General features: G+C 38.3%; 1 protein-coding gene across 5 annotated transcripts in view; it reads right to left on the bottom strand.

The window, feature by feature from the left end:
• Positions 1 to 2,823: 2,823 nt before the first annotated feature.
• LOC100955035 (nucleolysin TIA-1) overlaps positions 2,824 to 12,093 on the bottom strand; it is a 19,287-nt gene continuing 10,017 nt past the window's right edge. For all 5 annotated transcript variants that reach the window (XM_023515285.1, XM_023515288.1, XM_023515286.1 and 2 more), the window contains 6 exons: positions 11,874 to 11,982; positions 11,394 to 11,489; positions 11,203 to 11,287; positions 8,681 to 8,804; positions 7,501 to 7,649; positions 2,824 to 5,484 (listed from right to left, as the gene is read on the bottom strand). In XM_023515285.1, the coding sequence (XP_023371053.1) occupies positions 5,355 to 5,484; positions 7,501 to 7,649; positions 8,681 to 8,804; positions 11,203 to 11,287; positions 11,394 to 11,489; positions 11,874 to 11,982 (693 nt within the window). In that variant the 3' untranslated portion in view covers positions 2,824 to 5,354. The remainder of the gene's footprint in view (positions 5,485 to 7,500; positions 7,650 to 8,680; positions 8,805 to 11,202; positions 11,288 to 11,393; positions 11,490 to 11,873; positions 11,983 to 12,093) is intronic.

Here is a 12,093-nt window from a genome sequence, read left to right as displayed (position 1 = left end):
AAAAAAAAAAAAAAAAAAAGTTGCGGGGTCTAGATGCCCAGGCTGTTTTCAAATCATACTGAAGCTGCTGAGACAGGGTCTAGATATGTTGCTTAGGCTGGTCTCAAAGTCCTGGGCTCAAGGAGATCCTCCCACCCCAGCCTCTAGAGATGTTAGGTGTGCATCACGGAGCCCAGCTGAGTACTGCTTTCTGTAAAATATTTTAAGTCATTAAATACAAGAAGATAACTGACTTACTTAAAAACAGACCTACATAAGACATACACAAATTTTTGTTTATAAATGCCCTTGAGAATTTATGTATAGCTAACATTTTGAATTTTACTGTGTTCTTTTTTAATGTGCTATTTCTATCTTTTATATAACATAACACTATTTCCATTTTACTTTTCTTCAAACTCTTGGGCTTGAGCAATCCTCTTGCCTCAGCATGCTGGGACTACAGGCATGTGCCACCACACCTGGCTAGTTAAAAAAAATTTTTTTTTGTGGAGATCAGGTCTTGCTCTTGCCCAGGCTGGTCTTAAACTCCTAGCCTCAAGCGATCCTCTTGCCTCAGCCTCCCCAAGTGACAGAATTACAGGCATGGGACACTGTGCCAGGCCTACTATTTTCATTTTATATATCAGTGATTTTTTCTTCCTTTTTTTTTTTTTTTTTGAGACAGAGTCTCACTTTACGCCCCCAGTAAAGTGCTATGGAGTCATAGCTCACAGCAACCTCAGACTTCTGGGCTTAAGCAGTTTTCTTGCCTCAGCCTCCCAAGTAGCTGGGATTACAGGACTGAACCACCATGAGCGCCTGGCCCAACTTCTTTTTTTTTTTTTTTTTTTTAAGTAGGGATGAAGTCTCATTTTTACTCAGGCTGGTCTCAAATTCCACAGCTCAGGTGCTCCACCTGCCTCAGACTCTCAAGAGTGCTAGGATTACAGGCATAAGTCACCATGCCTGGCTATATTCTTCCAACTTTATTTTTCTCCCTCCACTTTTGATTTCCGTTCTAAAACATTTCCTGACTTGGCACCCATAGCTCAGTGAGTAGGGTGCAGACCACATACACCAAAGCTGGCGGATTCGAACCCAGCCTGGGCCTGCTAAACTTCGACAACTACAACAAAAAACATAACCGGGTGTTGTGGCGGGCACCTATATAGTCCCAGCTATTCAGAAGACTGAGGCAAGAGAATCGCTTAAGCCCAAAGAGTTTGAGATTGCTATGAGCTGTGACACTACGGCACTCTACCGAGGGCAACATAGTGAAACTGTCTCAAAAAAATAAACAAAAAAATGTCCTTATTTTTTAACTTTCTCACTGAATTTGTTTACATTTTGTGTTCTGGTATTTTACTAGTATCTTTCTCTAGTTTCATGTTTGGGGGGGTTTTGTTGTTTTGAGACAAGGTCTTGCTGTGCTGCCCAAGCTGGAGTGCAATAGCACAATCACAGCTCACTGTAACCTTGAACTCCCAGGCTCAGGTGATGCTCCTGCCTCAGCTTCCCAAAATGCTGATATTACATGCAGAAGCCACCAAGTTTGGCTTCTAATTTCTTTTTTTTTTCTTTTTCTGAGACAGAGTCTCAAGCTGTTGCCCTGGGGAGAATGCTGTGGCATCATAGCACAGAGTAAACTCTAAATCTTGGGCTGAAGCAATCTTCTTGTCTCAGTTTTAGAAATTTGATTGTGAAAGTTAAATCAAATTGTGGGAGGCTGAGGCAAGGGAATTGCTTAAGCCCAGGAGTCTGAGGTTGCTGTGAGCTGTGACTCCACAGCACTCTACGGAGGGTGACAAAGTGAGACTCTGTCTCAAAAAAATAAAATAAGTTAGGGATTTCATTTATTCATTATAAAACACTGTGCTTAATCCTTACGTTCTGTACACCAAAGCCTAGTAAAGAAGTTTACATTTTCCTTTGTTAACTGAATTACTAACACAATAGCCTCAGCCTCCAAATTTAGAATCCATAGTGTATTTACTGGTCAGTTTTGGCAAAAGGCTTATCTCTGAAGCCAGTGCTATTAACAATTGTTTGAATAAAACAGAAGAAATTTCTAATAACTGAATGACACCCAAGATATGTTACCATGATGCCTCTAGGTTTCATGTTTGGTTAATCCTCACTATATATTCATATATATGAATTAAGGTCACCAAATGAAGGGGGGAAATCCTATTCAACCAAAACACGCACATACATTTTATCAAGGTTCTTGAATTATAATTCATGATTTTGGAGGTATGCTCTTCAACTTCTAAACAGTCAAAATGCAGTGATTGGAATAATGTAATATCCCCTATGAAGAAATGACTGTTTTTAGAAATCATCACTCTCATTTGAAAAATTTGCTTTTTTATTTCCTATAAACACATTCTGTTTTTCTAATTCAACTGTAATTCAGGAACACCCGTAGGAAGCCCTAATTTATACTTAGTTTCATACTTACTAAACTTAAGTCCCTTTATAAATGCAATCTAGTCCTGATGAACTAACTGCCTTCTCAAAAGGAAAAGAACTATAAAACATGTAAAAAGGAAGATGAGCAATCACAGGGACAAAACAGGAGAACACAAAGTAGAATGGGAATCTCATTTTCTACAGGGAGACAATATAAATAAGGAAGATGAGACTCTGTTTTCGTAATTAGTTAGATCTACAGAATGAATGCCAATTCTTGGTATTCTTATTAAAAGTAACCTAATGCAAACCACTGTTTCTGGACTAAGATTTTTAAACATTAAAAAATATCTGAGTGAATGTTACAATACAGCTAGACCAAAAAGGAAAATCTCACACACAACAATCACTGCAAGAAGATCCCACAAGTTATAGAAAACATAAAGGAATTTTAATATCCAAACAGTCAGGGTAAAGAATACTGAATTCATGACCCATTATGTGTGAATCACTTCAGTTTCTTTACAGTACCAGAAAGTAAAATCTAAATGCATATTGCAGAGAATGAAACCATTTTAAAAACTTTAATTTCCTTACCTGATACTTCTACCGGTATGAATTTTAGACTGAAAATTCCTTCAATGATTTAACACTCAGAGTAAGATTTAAACCAGAGTTAGCAATATTCCTGAAATGTGAGTTTGTTCAGTAGTAGTATTTTCATCATGAGTACTGATACCACTTTCTTCTCAAAAAGTAGTAGTCAATGAACATTTTAAGACTTGTGTAATAAGAAAACATGCTGGCTAATAAAAACTGTTACTGCTTGAGTTAGTCAAAAGTAAAGAAGAACTATACTTTTGTTTAGATAAATTATTTATGCCCAAATAATTTACCCTGCAGTCCATGAGATGTACAGGAAATAAAATATTTTTTAATAAGAGAAAAATGAGGGTCCTAAAGTAGGAACATAAGACAGAAGAATCTAAAAATAACTTCCTGATATTTTTTTTCAGTATTTTTAAGCTGTTTTTGGTTCCATGCCCTGATCTGTAGAAGTTAACAAGGAAATTAAATTTCCAAGTATTTAAAAAATTTACTCATCTTCTATAAAGCAACTTTTCATGTATCAACACTTAAAAATACACAGTGACTTAATGGAATATCAGTACAACTGCATAGAATTGAGCTCCAGAGAATTATATACTTATGAGCTATCTTTCCTGGGCTCCGGTTTACAGGGTATTGGCTTAGAGACTAGCTAGTCATTTGCCCCTACCTGGAAGATACAGGCCAGGAAATGTGAGATTTCACAGGCCTTTTCTGTTTCTAAATAAAATGCTGGGAGCTCTCGAAAGGTCTTAAAAACCACCCACTCATTCAAATAGTATACTGGGAACCCTTCCTCTCTATGAGTAAAGGAAGGAGGTTTGTGACTTTCACTGAAAATAAAACGTCCCACAACTCTTCTAGGAGACTCTTAAATGTACTACAAATTTCAAAACTATAACAATGCCATCAAAGATTAACCCTCTTAATGCTTGGAGCCACCCAAACATAATAAATTGGGAACTCCAGGAAAACAGGTACTAAAAGAATCAAAATAATAACTGCACTGAGGATTCTCTTCTTTGAAGGCTGTTTAAGGAGGTAGGATTTTAAGGTTTTTTTGTTAATCTTTTGGCCTCTGAACATTTAAAAATGCTTTGCCCGGCTGGTCCTTCAGGCTAGCTTTGGAGTTCACAATGTAACTCAAGCTTGACATAAAGATATTCTACAGTTTCACAGCTATCGTTTGTACATATTAAAATTAAACTGATTTACTCCTTTTGAGTAAATCTAAGTAGAAATTCCTTTACATACAACTTTTGCTCTCAAAATTCTTGAAAAACAAGAGCGGATGACTTTCTATTCAAAGACTACAGAAGTGTGTATTTGATTTTCACATGCAAACAACTTAAAACCTTATAAATCTCATGTCAACTCTGCATGATGCCTTTAAGAAGGAAATGACATACAAAGTTTGCTAACTGTGCAAAATATTAAATTGCTAAAACATTTTACATAATGAAAAAATACATGTACATGTAGACGTTGACACGTGAAATTAACATGGCATAAGAACTTATCACATTTCAGAGATTTTCTTTAGTAACAAGTTTTTTTTCATAGTTCCTGGTACACAGCAAAATTTATCACAGAAGATAAAAATCCTTTTAAACAAATCCAACAGGGAATTCTTGAGGCACCTTCTCATATAAAACACAAGATGAATGCAATTATCAATCCATCTGAGAAAAGTTTTCAATCTAACTGAACATCATTTTTTCCATTTAAGTATATTTTACAGAACTTTAATAAGGCAAGACAAATCTGTGAAAAAAATGTATACAAAAACAATGTAAACTAATAATTTATATTTAAAAACTCCAAAGGGATAACAGTGGAGATGGGACAGCTCAAACAATGCCTACTTTTTTAACCTAAAACAGACTTGTGCACAAGCTGAAGATTACAAATAACTTCTAGACTCTGCACAGTTTTGGTTTTTCTCTCTTTTTTTTTTTTAACATCTTTATATTACATGTTTTAAATCATATCAGGAATGCAAACTACAACTGCACACTACTTTAGTGGAAAAAAGTTCAACATTGTGCAATTTTCTGCCTCTTAATTTTTAAAAAGTGGCAGCAATCCCTGCATTTTGTATTTGAAACAAGGATCTGAGAAACTTTATCAAAAAAGGTAATGAAGGCAAAAATTGGCAGACATCCAGCATCTTGTTTCTTTTTAAACAATGTGGATGATAAGTAATTTCATGATTAAAAAATGAATCTTTTAAATAAATACATTGTATCTGACATTTGCACTGACTGATTTGATAAATCTTTAAGTAAACAATGGCTCTACTACACTCCCTGTAGCCTCAAGCCACTGGCTTTAGATTCTGGAGTCCTTTTTCACTGGGTTTCATAACCTGCCACTCGATATCCTCCGGAAGGCTGATTAGGCAACATGCTGCCATTCTGCCCTGGAGGCGGCTGTACTCCGTAATTTGGTCCCATCCATGGTGCAGAAGACTGAGTCTGACTGGTAAATAATGTGAAAGAAGCAGAGGGGAGAGGAAGTCCACTGATTAATACAAAGTAATGCCAAAATAACACACATAGGAAATGGGAAACAAATATTTTCTTAAACCCAAATAAAAGGATAACTATTATGCAGGGAAAGCAAAGGGTTTTTACAAAACTAAGTCTTGTCCCTTAAGAACAAGCATGTTTAAGTTGAACAGTTTAATTTTGTTAGAAAGTGTAGTTAACCTATAAACATTTATCCCCTCTGAACATGATAAAACCCATCCCCCTGTTCAGAAAGGAAAACTGTCCATCTCCAATTTGGCTAGACATATGTTAAGCAAGGCACTACCTGAAAGAAACGCAATCATCTGGTATAGTAAGAACCAGCATTTATATTACTCAAAGAAGAAATTAAAATGTTTGTCAGCTATGTAACCTCATACATTTTTTTCAACATTACAAAAACAAGATACTTTGTTAACCTGAAAAGTAATACTTCCACTTTCTTTTTCCGTAAGTAAAATGGCGTTAATTCTGGGTATATAAGGAAGCTTGCCACATGTAACAATGAATGAACTCTTTTGCATAGAAAAAAGTATAACATGGTGCCAGCCATATACACCAAGGGTGGCAGGTTCGAACCCAACTTGGGCCAGCTAAACAACGACGACAACTGCAACAAAAAATAGCTAGGCATTGTGGCTGGGGCCTGTGGTCCCAGCTACTTGGGAGGTTAAGGCAAGAGAATCGCTTAAGCCCAGGAGTTTGAGGTTGCTGTGAGCTGTGACTCCACAACACTCTACTGAGGGGAACACTGTAAGACTCTGTCTCAAATAAAAAAAAAAAAGAAAGAAAGAAAGAAAGAAAAAGAAAAAAAGCGTAACAAATGAGTGTTCCTAAGAATGGTTAAGTGATCATGAGTCATGTAAAAAGCTTAACAGTTATTAAGCTCTTATTTTCTCACTAAAAAATCAGTTGATTCATTATCAAGCATTACTAAAATTCATAAGATCCTGATTACTCTTCAAGGCAACATATTTCTAGGCAAATTTTTAGAAAGAAATATTTAAAACTTTAAATTTAGGCTTGGTGCCAGTAGCACAGTGGCTATGGTGCCAGCTACAAACACCAAGCCTGGCAGGTTGAAACCCAGCCCAGGTCAGCTAAACAACAATGACAACTGCAACAAAAAATAGCTGGGCATTGTGGCCGGGGCCTGTGGTCCCAGCTACCTGGGAGGCTGAGGCAACAGAATCGCCTGAGCCCAGGAGTTTGAGGTTGCTGTGAGCTGTGACGCCATGCACTCTACCGAGGGTGATACAATGAGACTCTGTCTCCAAAAAAAAAAAAAAGTACTCTTAAGTCCTTCAAAAGCTATGGGTATGCTTTACAAGGTATCATACTATTAATTACTTAAAATTTCCTTTGATGTCTTCAAAGGAATTTTTTGTTTGTTTTTGAAACAGTCTCACTTTGTCACCATGGGTAGAATGCTGTGGCATTCAAACACTCATCACAGCAACGTCAAACTATCAGGCTCAAGTGATTCTCTTGCCTCAGCCTCTGGAGTATCTGGGACTAACGTCGACAGCCACAACACCTGGCTATTTTTAGAGAGAGGGTCTTTTGCTCAGGGTGGTCTCGAACTCCTGATCTCAGGCAATTCACCCGCCTTGCATTCTGAGAGTGCTGGGATTACAGGTATGAGCCACTGAGCCCAGCCTTAAAGGTTTATAAAGAAAAACGGCTCAGCATCTGTGGCTCAAGCAGCAGAGTTGGCGGATTTGAATCCAGCCCAGGCCGCCAAACAACAATGGGCTGGGCGTTGTGGTGGGCACTTGTAGTCCTAGCTACTTGGAAAGCTGAGGCAAAAGCATCGCCTAAGCCCAGGAGTTTGAGGTTGCTGTGAGCTGTGACTCCACAGCACTCTACCAAGGATGGCACAATGTGAGAATGATAGTGTGAGACTCTGTCTCAAAAATAAATAAACAAATAAATAAATAAATAGGAAAAGATCAAATATACTTACTTAAATCCCTGCTGGTTCCATGCCTGGCCATACATTCCATATGCAGGTACTTGCCAACCATTAGGCATGTACTGGCCAATTTGCTGTGCATTTCCATACCATTGGCCCCACTGGCCATATGGTTGTGGATATCCAATCTGATTCTGCTGCTAAGTAAAATTATAACAGATAATTTAGTATTATTTGAAGTTATTTGTATAGATACATAGTCCTAATATTATCACCACAAATAATTAGCCAAAACATATATGGCTATAATTAAAATGATAGAATAGTTTAGTAAGTGACTAGTAGAAAAATTAAAAGTTTTACTGCTATAACTCTATGCTCTGAATGGCACAGTTTTTTCAAGGCAGCAGGTGACTGCCCTAGTAATAAATATTAAACTCAGTATGTTTAAGTACTTATTCCTTTACTCAGCTTACCTAAGAAAACTATACAGTTTAGGATTTTCTTATTCCCACTTGTGTGCTGAATTTACAACTTCCTCATAAACTTTGTGGTATCAAGTTTGAACCACTAAAGCTGCTTGGAAGAACAAAAAGCAGTAAACTCTAGAAGAAAATGTCTAAACATATTTATAGCATTATTTTTGTTTCAGCTGAAAAAAATTTAATACCCTGTTAAATTTGTCAGAGTACTTTATTTAATTTATTTTGAGACAGAATCTCACTTTGTCACCCTGGGGTAGAGTGCCGTAGCATCATAGCTCACAGCAATCTCAAACTCTTGGGCTCAAGAGATCCTCGTGTCTCAGCTTCCCAAGTAGCTGAGACTAGGTGCTCACCAAATACTCAGCTAATTTTTTTCTATTTTAGTAGAAATGGGTTCTCATTCTTGCTCAGGATGGTCTCAAACTCCTGAGTTCCCCTGATCCTCCCACTTTGGTCTCTCAGAGTGCTAGGATTGCAGGTATGAGCCATTGCACCCAGCCCTTTCTGAGCATTTTAAAATCCACTTTGTGAGCATGAATCAACTGACACACTCACATTCTTCATCTCACCACTGCAATCCATGAACCCCACTGTGGGACTATAATATACACAGGAAGAGCCCTCATATACTATCATTTTAGCTATAAACTTACTAACAAAGATTATCAAAAAATCTTTATTTTAAAATAACCTGATTATGTAGTATTAGCCCAGAAATTACTTCTTAAAGTTAAGAACCCTCTTACCTGTTGCACAGGATTTACCATATCAAGAGTTTCTTTGCCCCAGTAGCATTTCACAACATGACCTTCAATGGTAGTGCCATTAACAGAAACAATCGCATGTGCTGCACTTTCATGGGAATTGAACCTATTGAAAACAATATTAAGAATCACCAATACAGATTTCTTTATGAATAGAACCTTTTTTTATTTTTTTGAGACAGAGTCTCACAATGTTGCCCTCTGTTTTTTTTTTTTTTTTTTTTTTTTTGTAGAGACAGAGTCTCACTTTTTCGCCCTCCGTAGAGTGCAGCGGAGTCGCTCCAGCAACCTCCAACTCCTGGGCTTAGGCGATTCTTCTGCCTCAGCCTCCCAAGTAGCTGGGACTAATGTTGCCCTCTGTAGAGTGTTGTAAAGTCACAGCTCACAGCAACCTCAAACTCTTGGGCTTAAGCAATTCTCTTGCCTCAGCCTTCCGAGTAGCTGGGACTACAGGCGCTCTCCACAACACCCAGCTATTTTTTGGTTGGAGTTGTCGTTGATTTAGCAGGTCTGAGCCAGGCTCGAACCCACCAGCCTCACTGTATGTGGCAGGCACCCTACTCACTGAGCTACAGGCACCCAGCCAATAGAACCTATTTTTAAAATTCCAAGTGTAGGGCTGGGCACAGCGGCTCATGCCTGTAATCCTAGCTCTCTGGCAGGCCAAGGTGGATGGATTGCTTGAGCTCACTGGTTCAAGACCAGCCTGAGCAAAGGCAAGACCCTGTCTTGAATTAAAATAGAAAAATGGAGGCAAAAGGATCACTTGAGCAGGAGTTGGAAGATGCAGTGAGCTATGATGCCACAGTACTCTACCCTGGGTAACATCTTGAGACTCTGTCTCAAAATAAATAAATAAATAAATAAACTCCAAACGTAGGAAAAAAAAAAAAAAAGAAAAGAAAACTCAAGGTGAATTTGAAATAAAACAGGCAATTTATATAAAAGAATCAAAAAATGGCTTTTTACTTTTTTTTTTCTTCACTATGTCGACCTCAGTAGAAAGCCATGGTATCTGAGCTCACAGCAACCTCAAACTCTTTGGCAATTCTCTTCCCTCAGCCTCCCAAATAGCTAGGACCACACGAGCCTGCCACAACACTTGGCTATTTTTTTGTTACAGCTGTCATTGTCATTGTTGTTTAGCAGGCCTGGGCCAGGCTTGAACCCACCAGCCTCGGTGTATGTGGCCAGTGCCCTATTCACTGAGCTATGGGCGCCAAACCAAATGACTTATTTTCTTTGCTAATTTTTTCTCAAAGATTTTATAGTTCTGGAGAAACCTGTGTTAACAGAGAATGTGTTTTCTTAGACTTGTGTTGAAAAACAGGAGCTACAGGGCAGCACCTGTGGCTCAGTGGGTAGGGTGCTGGCCCCATATATTGAGGGTGGTGGGTTCAAACCTGATCCTGGCCAAACTGCAACAAAAAAAATAGCTGGGCACTGTGGCAGGCGCCTGTGGTCCCAGCTACTCAGGAGGCTGAGACAAGAGAATTGCCTAAGCCCAGGAATTGGAGATTGCTGTGAGCTGTGTGATGCCATGGCACTCTACCGAGGGCAATAAAGTGAGACTCTGTTTCTACAAAAAAAAAAAAAAAAAGAAAGAAAGAAAGAAAATGAGTAACAGGAGCTATGAAAACAAAAAATGCAGGGGCAGCACCTGTGCCTCAAAGGAGTAGGGCATCGGCCCCATATGCTGGAGGTAACAGGTTCAAACCCAACCCTGGCCAAAAACTGCAAAAAAAAAATGCAGCGGGCACTGTGGTTTATACCTGTATTCCTAACACTCTGGAAGGCTGAGGTGGGTGGTTTGCTTCAGCTCACAAGTTTGAGACTAGACTGAGCAAAAGTAATACCCTGTCTCTATAAAAATAGAAAAACTAAGGCAAGAGGATCACTTGAGCCTAAGACTTGAAGGTTGCTGTGACCCATGATGCCACCCACTCTACCCAGGGCAACAGCTTGAGACTCTGTCTCAAAAAATAATAAATAATTATGCTGGCTCAGCGCCCGTAGCTCAGTGGTTAGGGCACCAGTCACATACATGAGGGGCTATGACACCATGACACTCTACAGAGGAAGACATAATAAGACACTTTCTCCAAAACAAAGCCATATGCTAGAGAAATTTCTATTTCTTTACAACCAAGGTAAATTTTTAAGAAAATCAGTAAGGTGGGTGGCACCTGTGGCTCAGTGGGTAGGGTGCTATCTCCATATACGGAGGGTGGTGGGTTTAAACTTAGCCCTGCTCAAACTGCAACAACAAGAACAAAAAATAGCCAGGCACTGTGGCAGGCGCCTATAGACCCAGCTACTTGGGAGGCTGAGGCAAGAGAATCGCCTAAGCCCAAGAGCTGGAGGTTGCTGTGAGCTGTGACACCACAGCACTCTACCAACAATGACAAAGACTTTGTTTCAAAAAAAAAAAAAAAGAAAATCAGTAAAGTAACTGTTCAAAAATTACTGGGGGGGGGGGGTGTGTTTAAAAAAACCAACCTTACCGAACAAATGAATATCCTTTATCTGGAAAGACACGGATTTCCATTATTTGTCCAAATGGCGAGAAAGTCTGACGCATTAGTTGTTCTATTAGACAAAAAACAAAAAGAAACCACATTAAGTTACCTTAAAATCCTACAAATATTAAGCTCTGAAGTTTATAAATTTATGACATAAAGTAGAGCTTCTATACCTGTTAGCCCAGAAGTTACACCTCCACAGTATACCGTACAGTTGCTTGGACTAGACTGATTTACAACTTCATCATATGACAGCTGTTTGGTGTTAGCTGGGGAGAAAAAAAGTTTGTATCTTTAATTCATTAAATAAATGTTCAGGAAGAGAAAAACAGCATTAACTACACTACTGTAATGGTAATATTTACCTTGATCAAAATGCTTACATAAGACATATTATACTTGAATTTAGGATTAAACCTCCCCCAAGAATATCTAAAAAATTACCCAGCATTCTCTATTTAAAGGAGACTTGACATTAGAGATAATATTATTTATAATTACAAAAATGAAAACTAAGTACATTTTTGAACAGTAGTCTTGATTTGCTTCTCATCTATTTCTGCAATAAGTCTCCGGGAACAGCTCTAACATTTAAAATCTAGTGTATTTTTCTCCAAAATTCCACATTTCCTTTTCTTCTCCAATACACCTACACTCATATGTACTCTTTGGAGCTGGAGGCTTTCGGGTTGCCCAGTTAGTTCTGATTTGTCTTCCACCAAGCCACTGGCCACCCATCTGTTGAATGGCGTTTTCGGCATCCTGTTTCACACAACATTGGAAATAACAAAGAAGCCATTGTAAGTTGATGTTAAAGAATTTTCAGCAGTAGAGAAAACTTAGTGCTTTTCACAAATTTTTTTTTTTTTTTTT

The sequence above is a fragment of the Otolemur garnettii genome, unplaced genomic scaffold (genome assembly GCF_000181295.1).
Source record: "Otolemur garnettii isolate 467f Iridium unplaced genomic scaffold, OtoGar3 scaffold00068, whole genome shotgun sequence".
In the NCBI taxonomy this organism is placed as follows: Eukaryota; Metazoa; Chordata; class Mammalia; order Primates; family Galagidae; genus Otolemur; species Otolemur garnettii.
The sequence above is the reverse complement of the archived record's forward strand: the minus strand, read 5'-3'. Positions and strand labels throughout refer to the sequence as shown.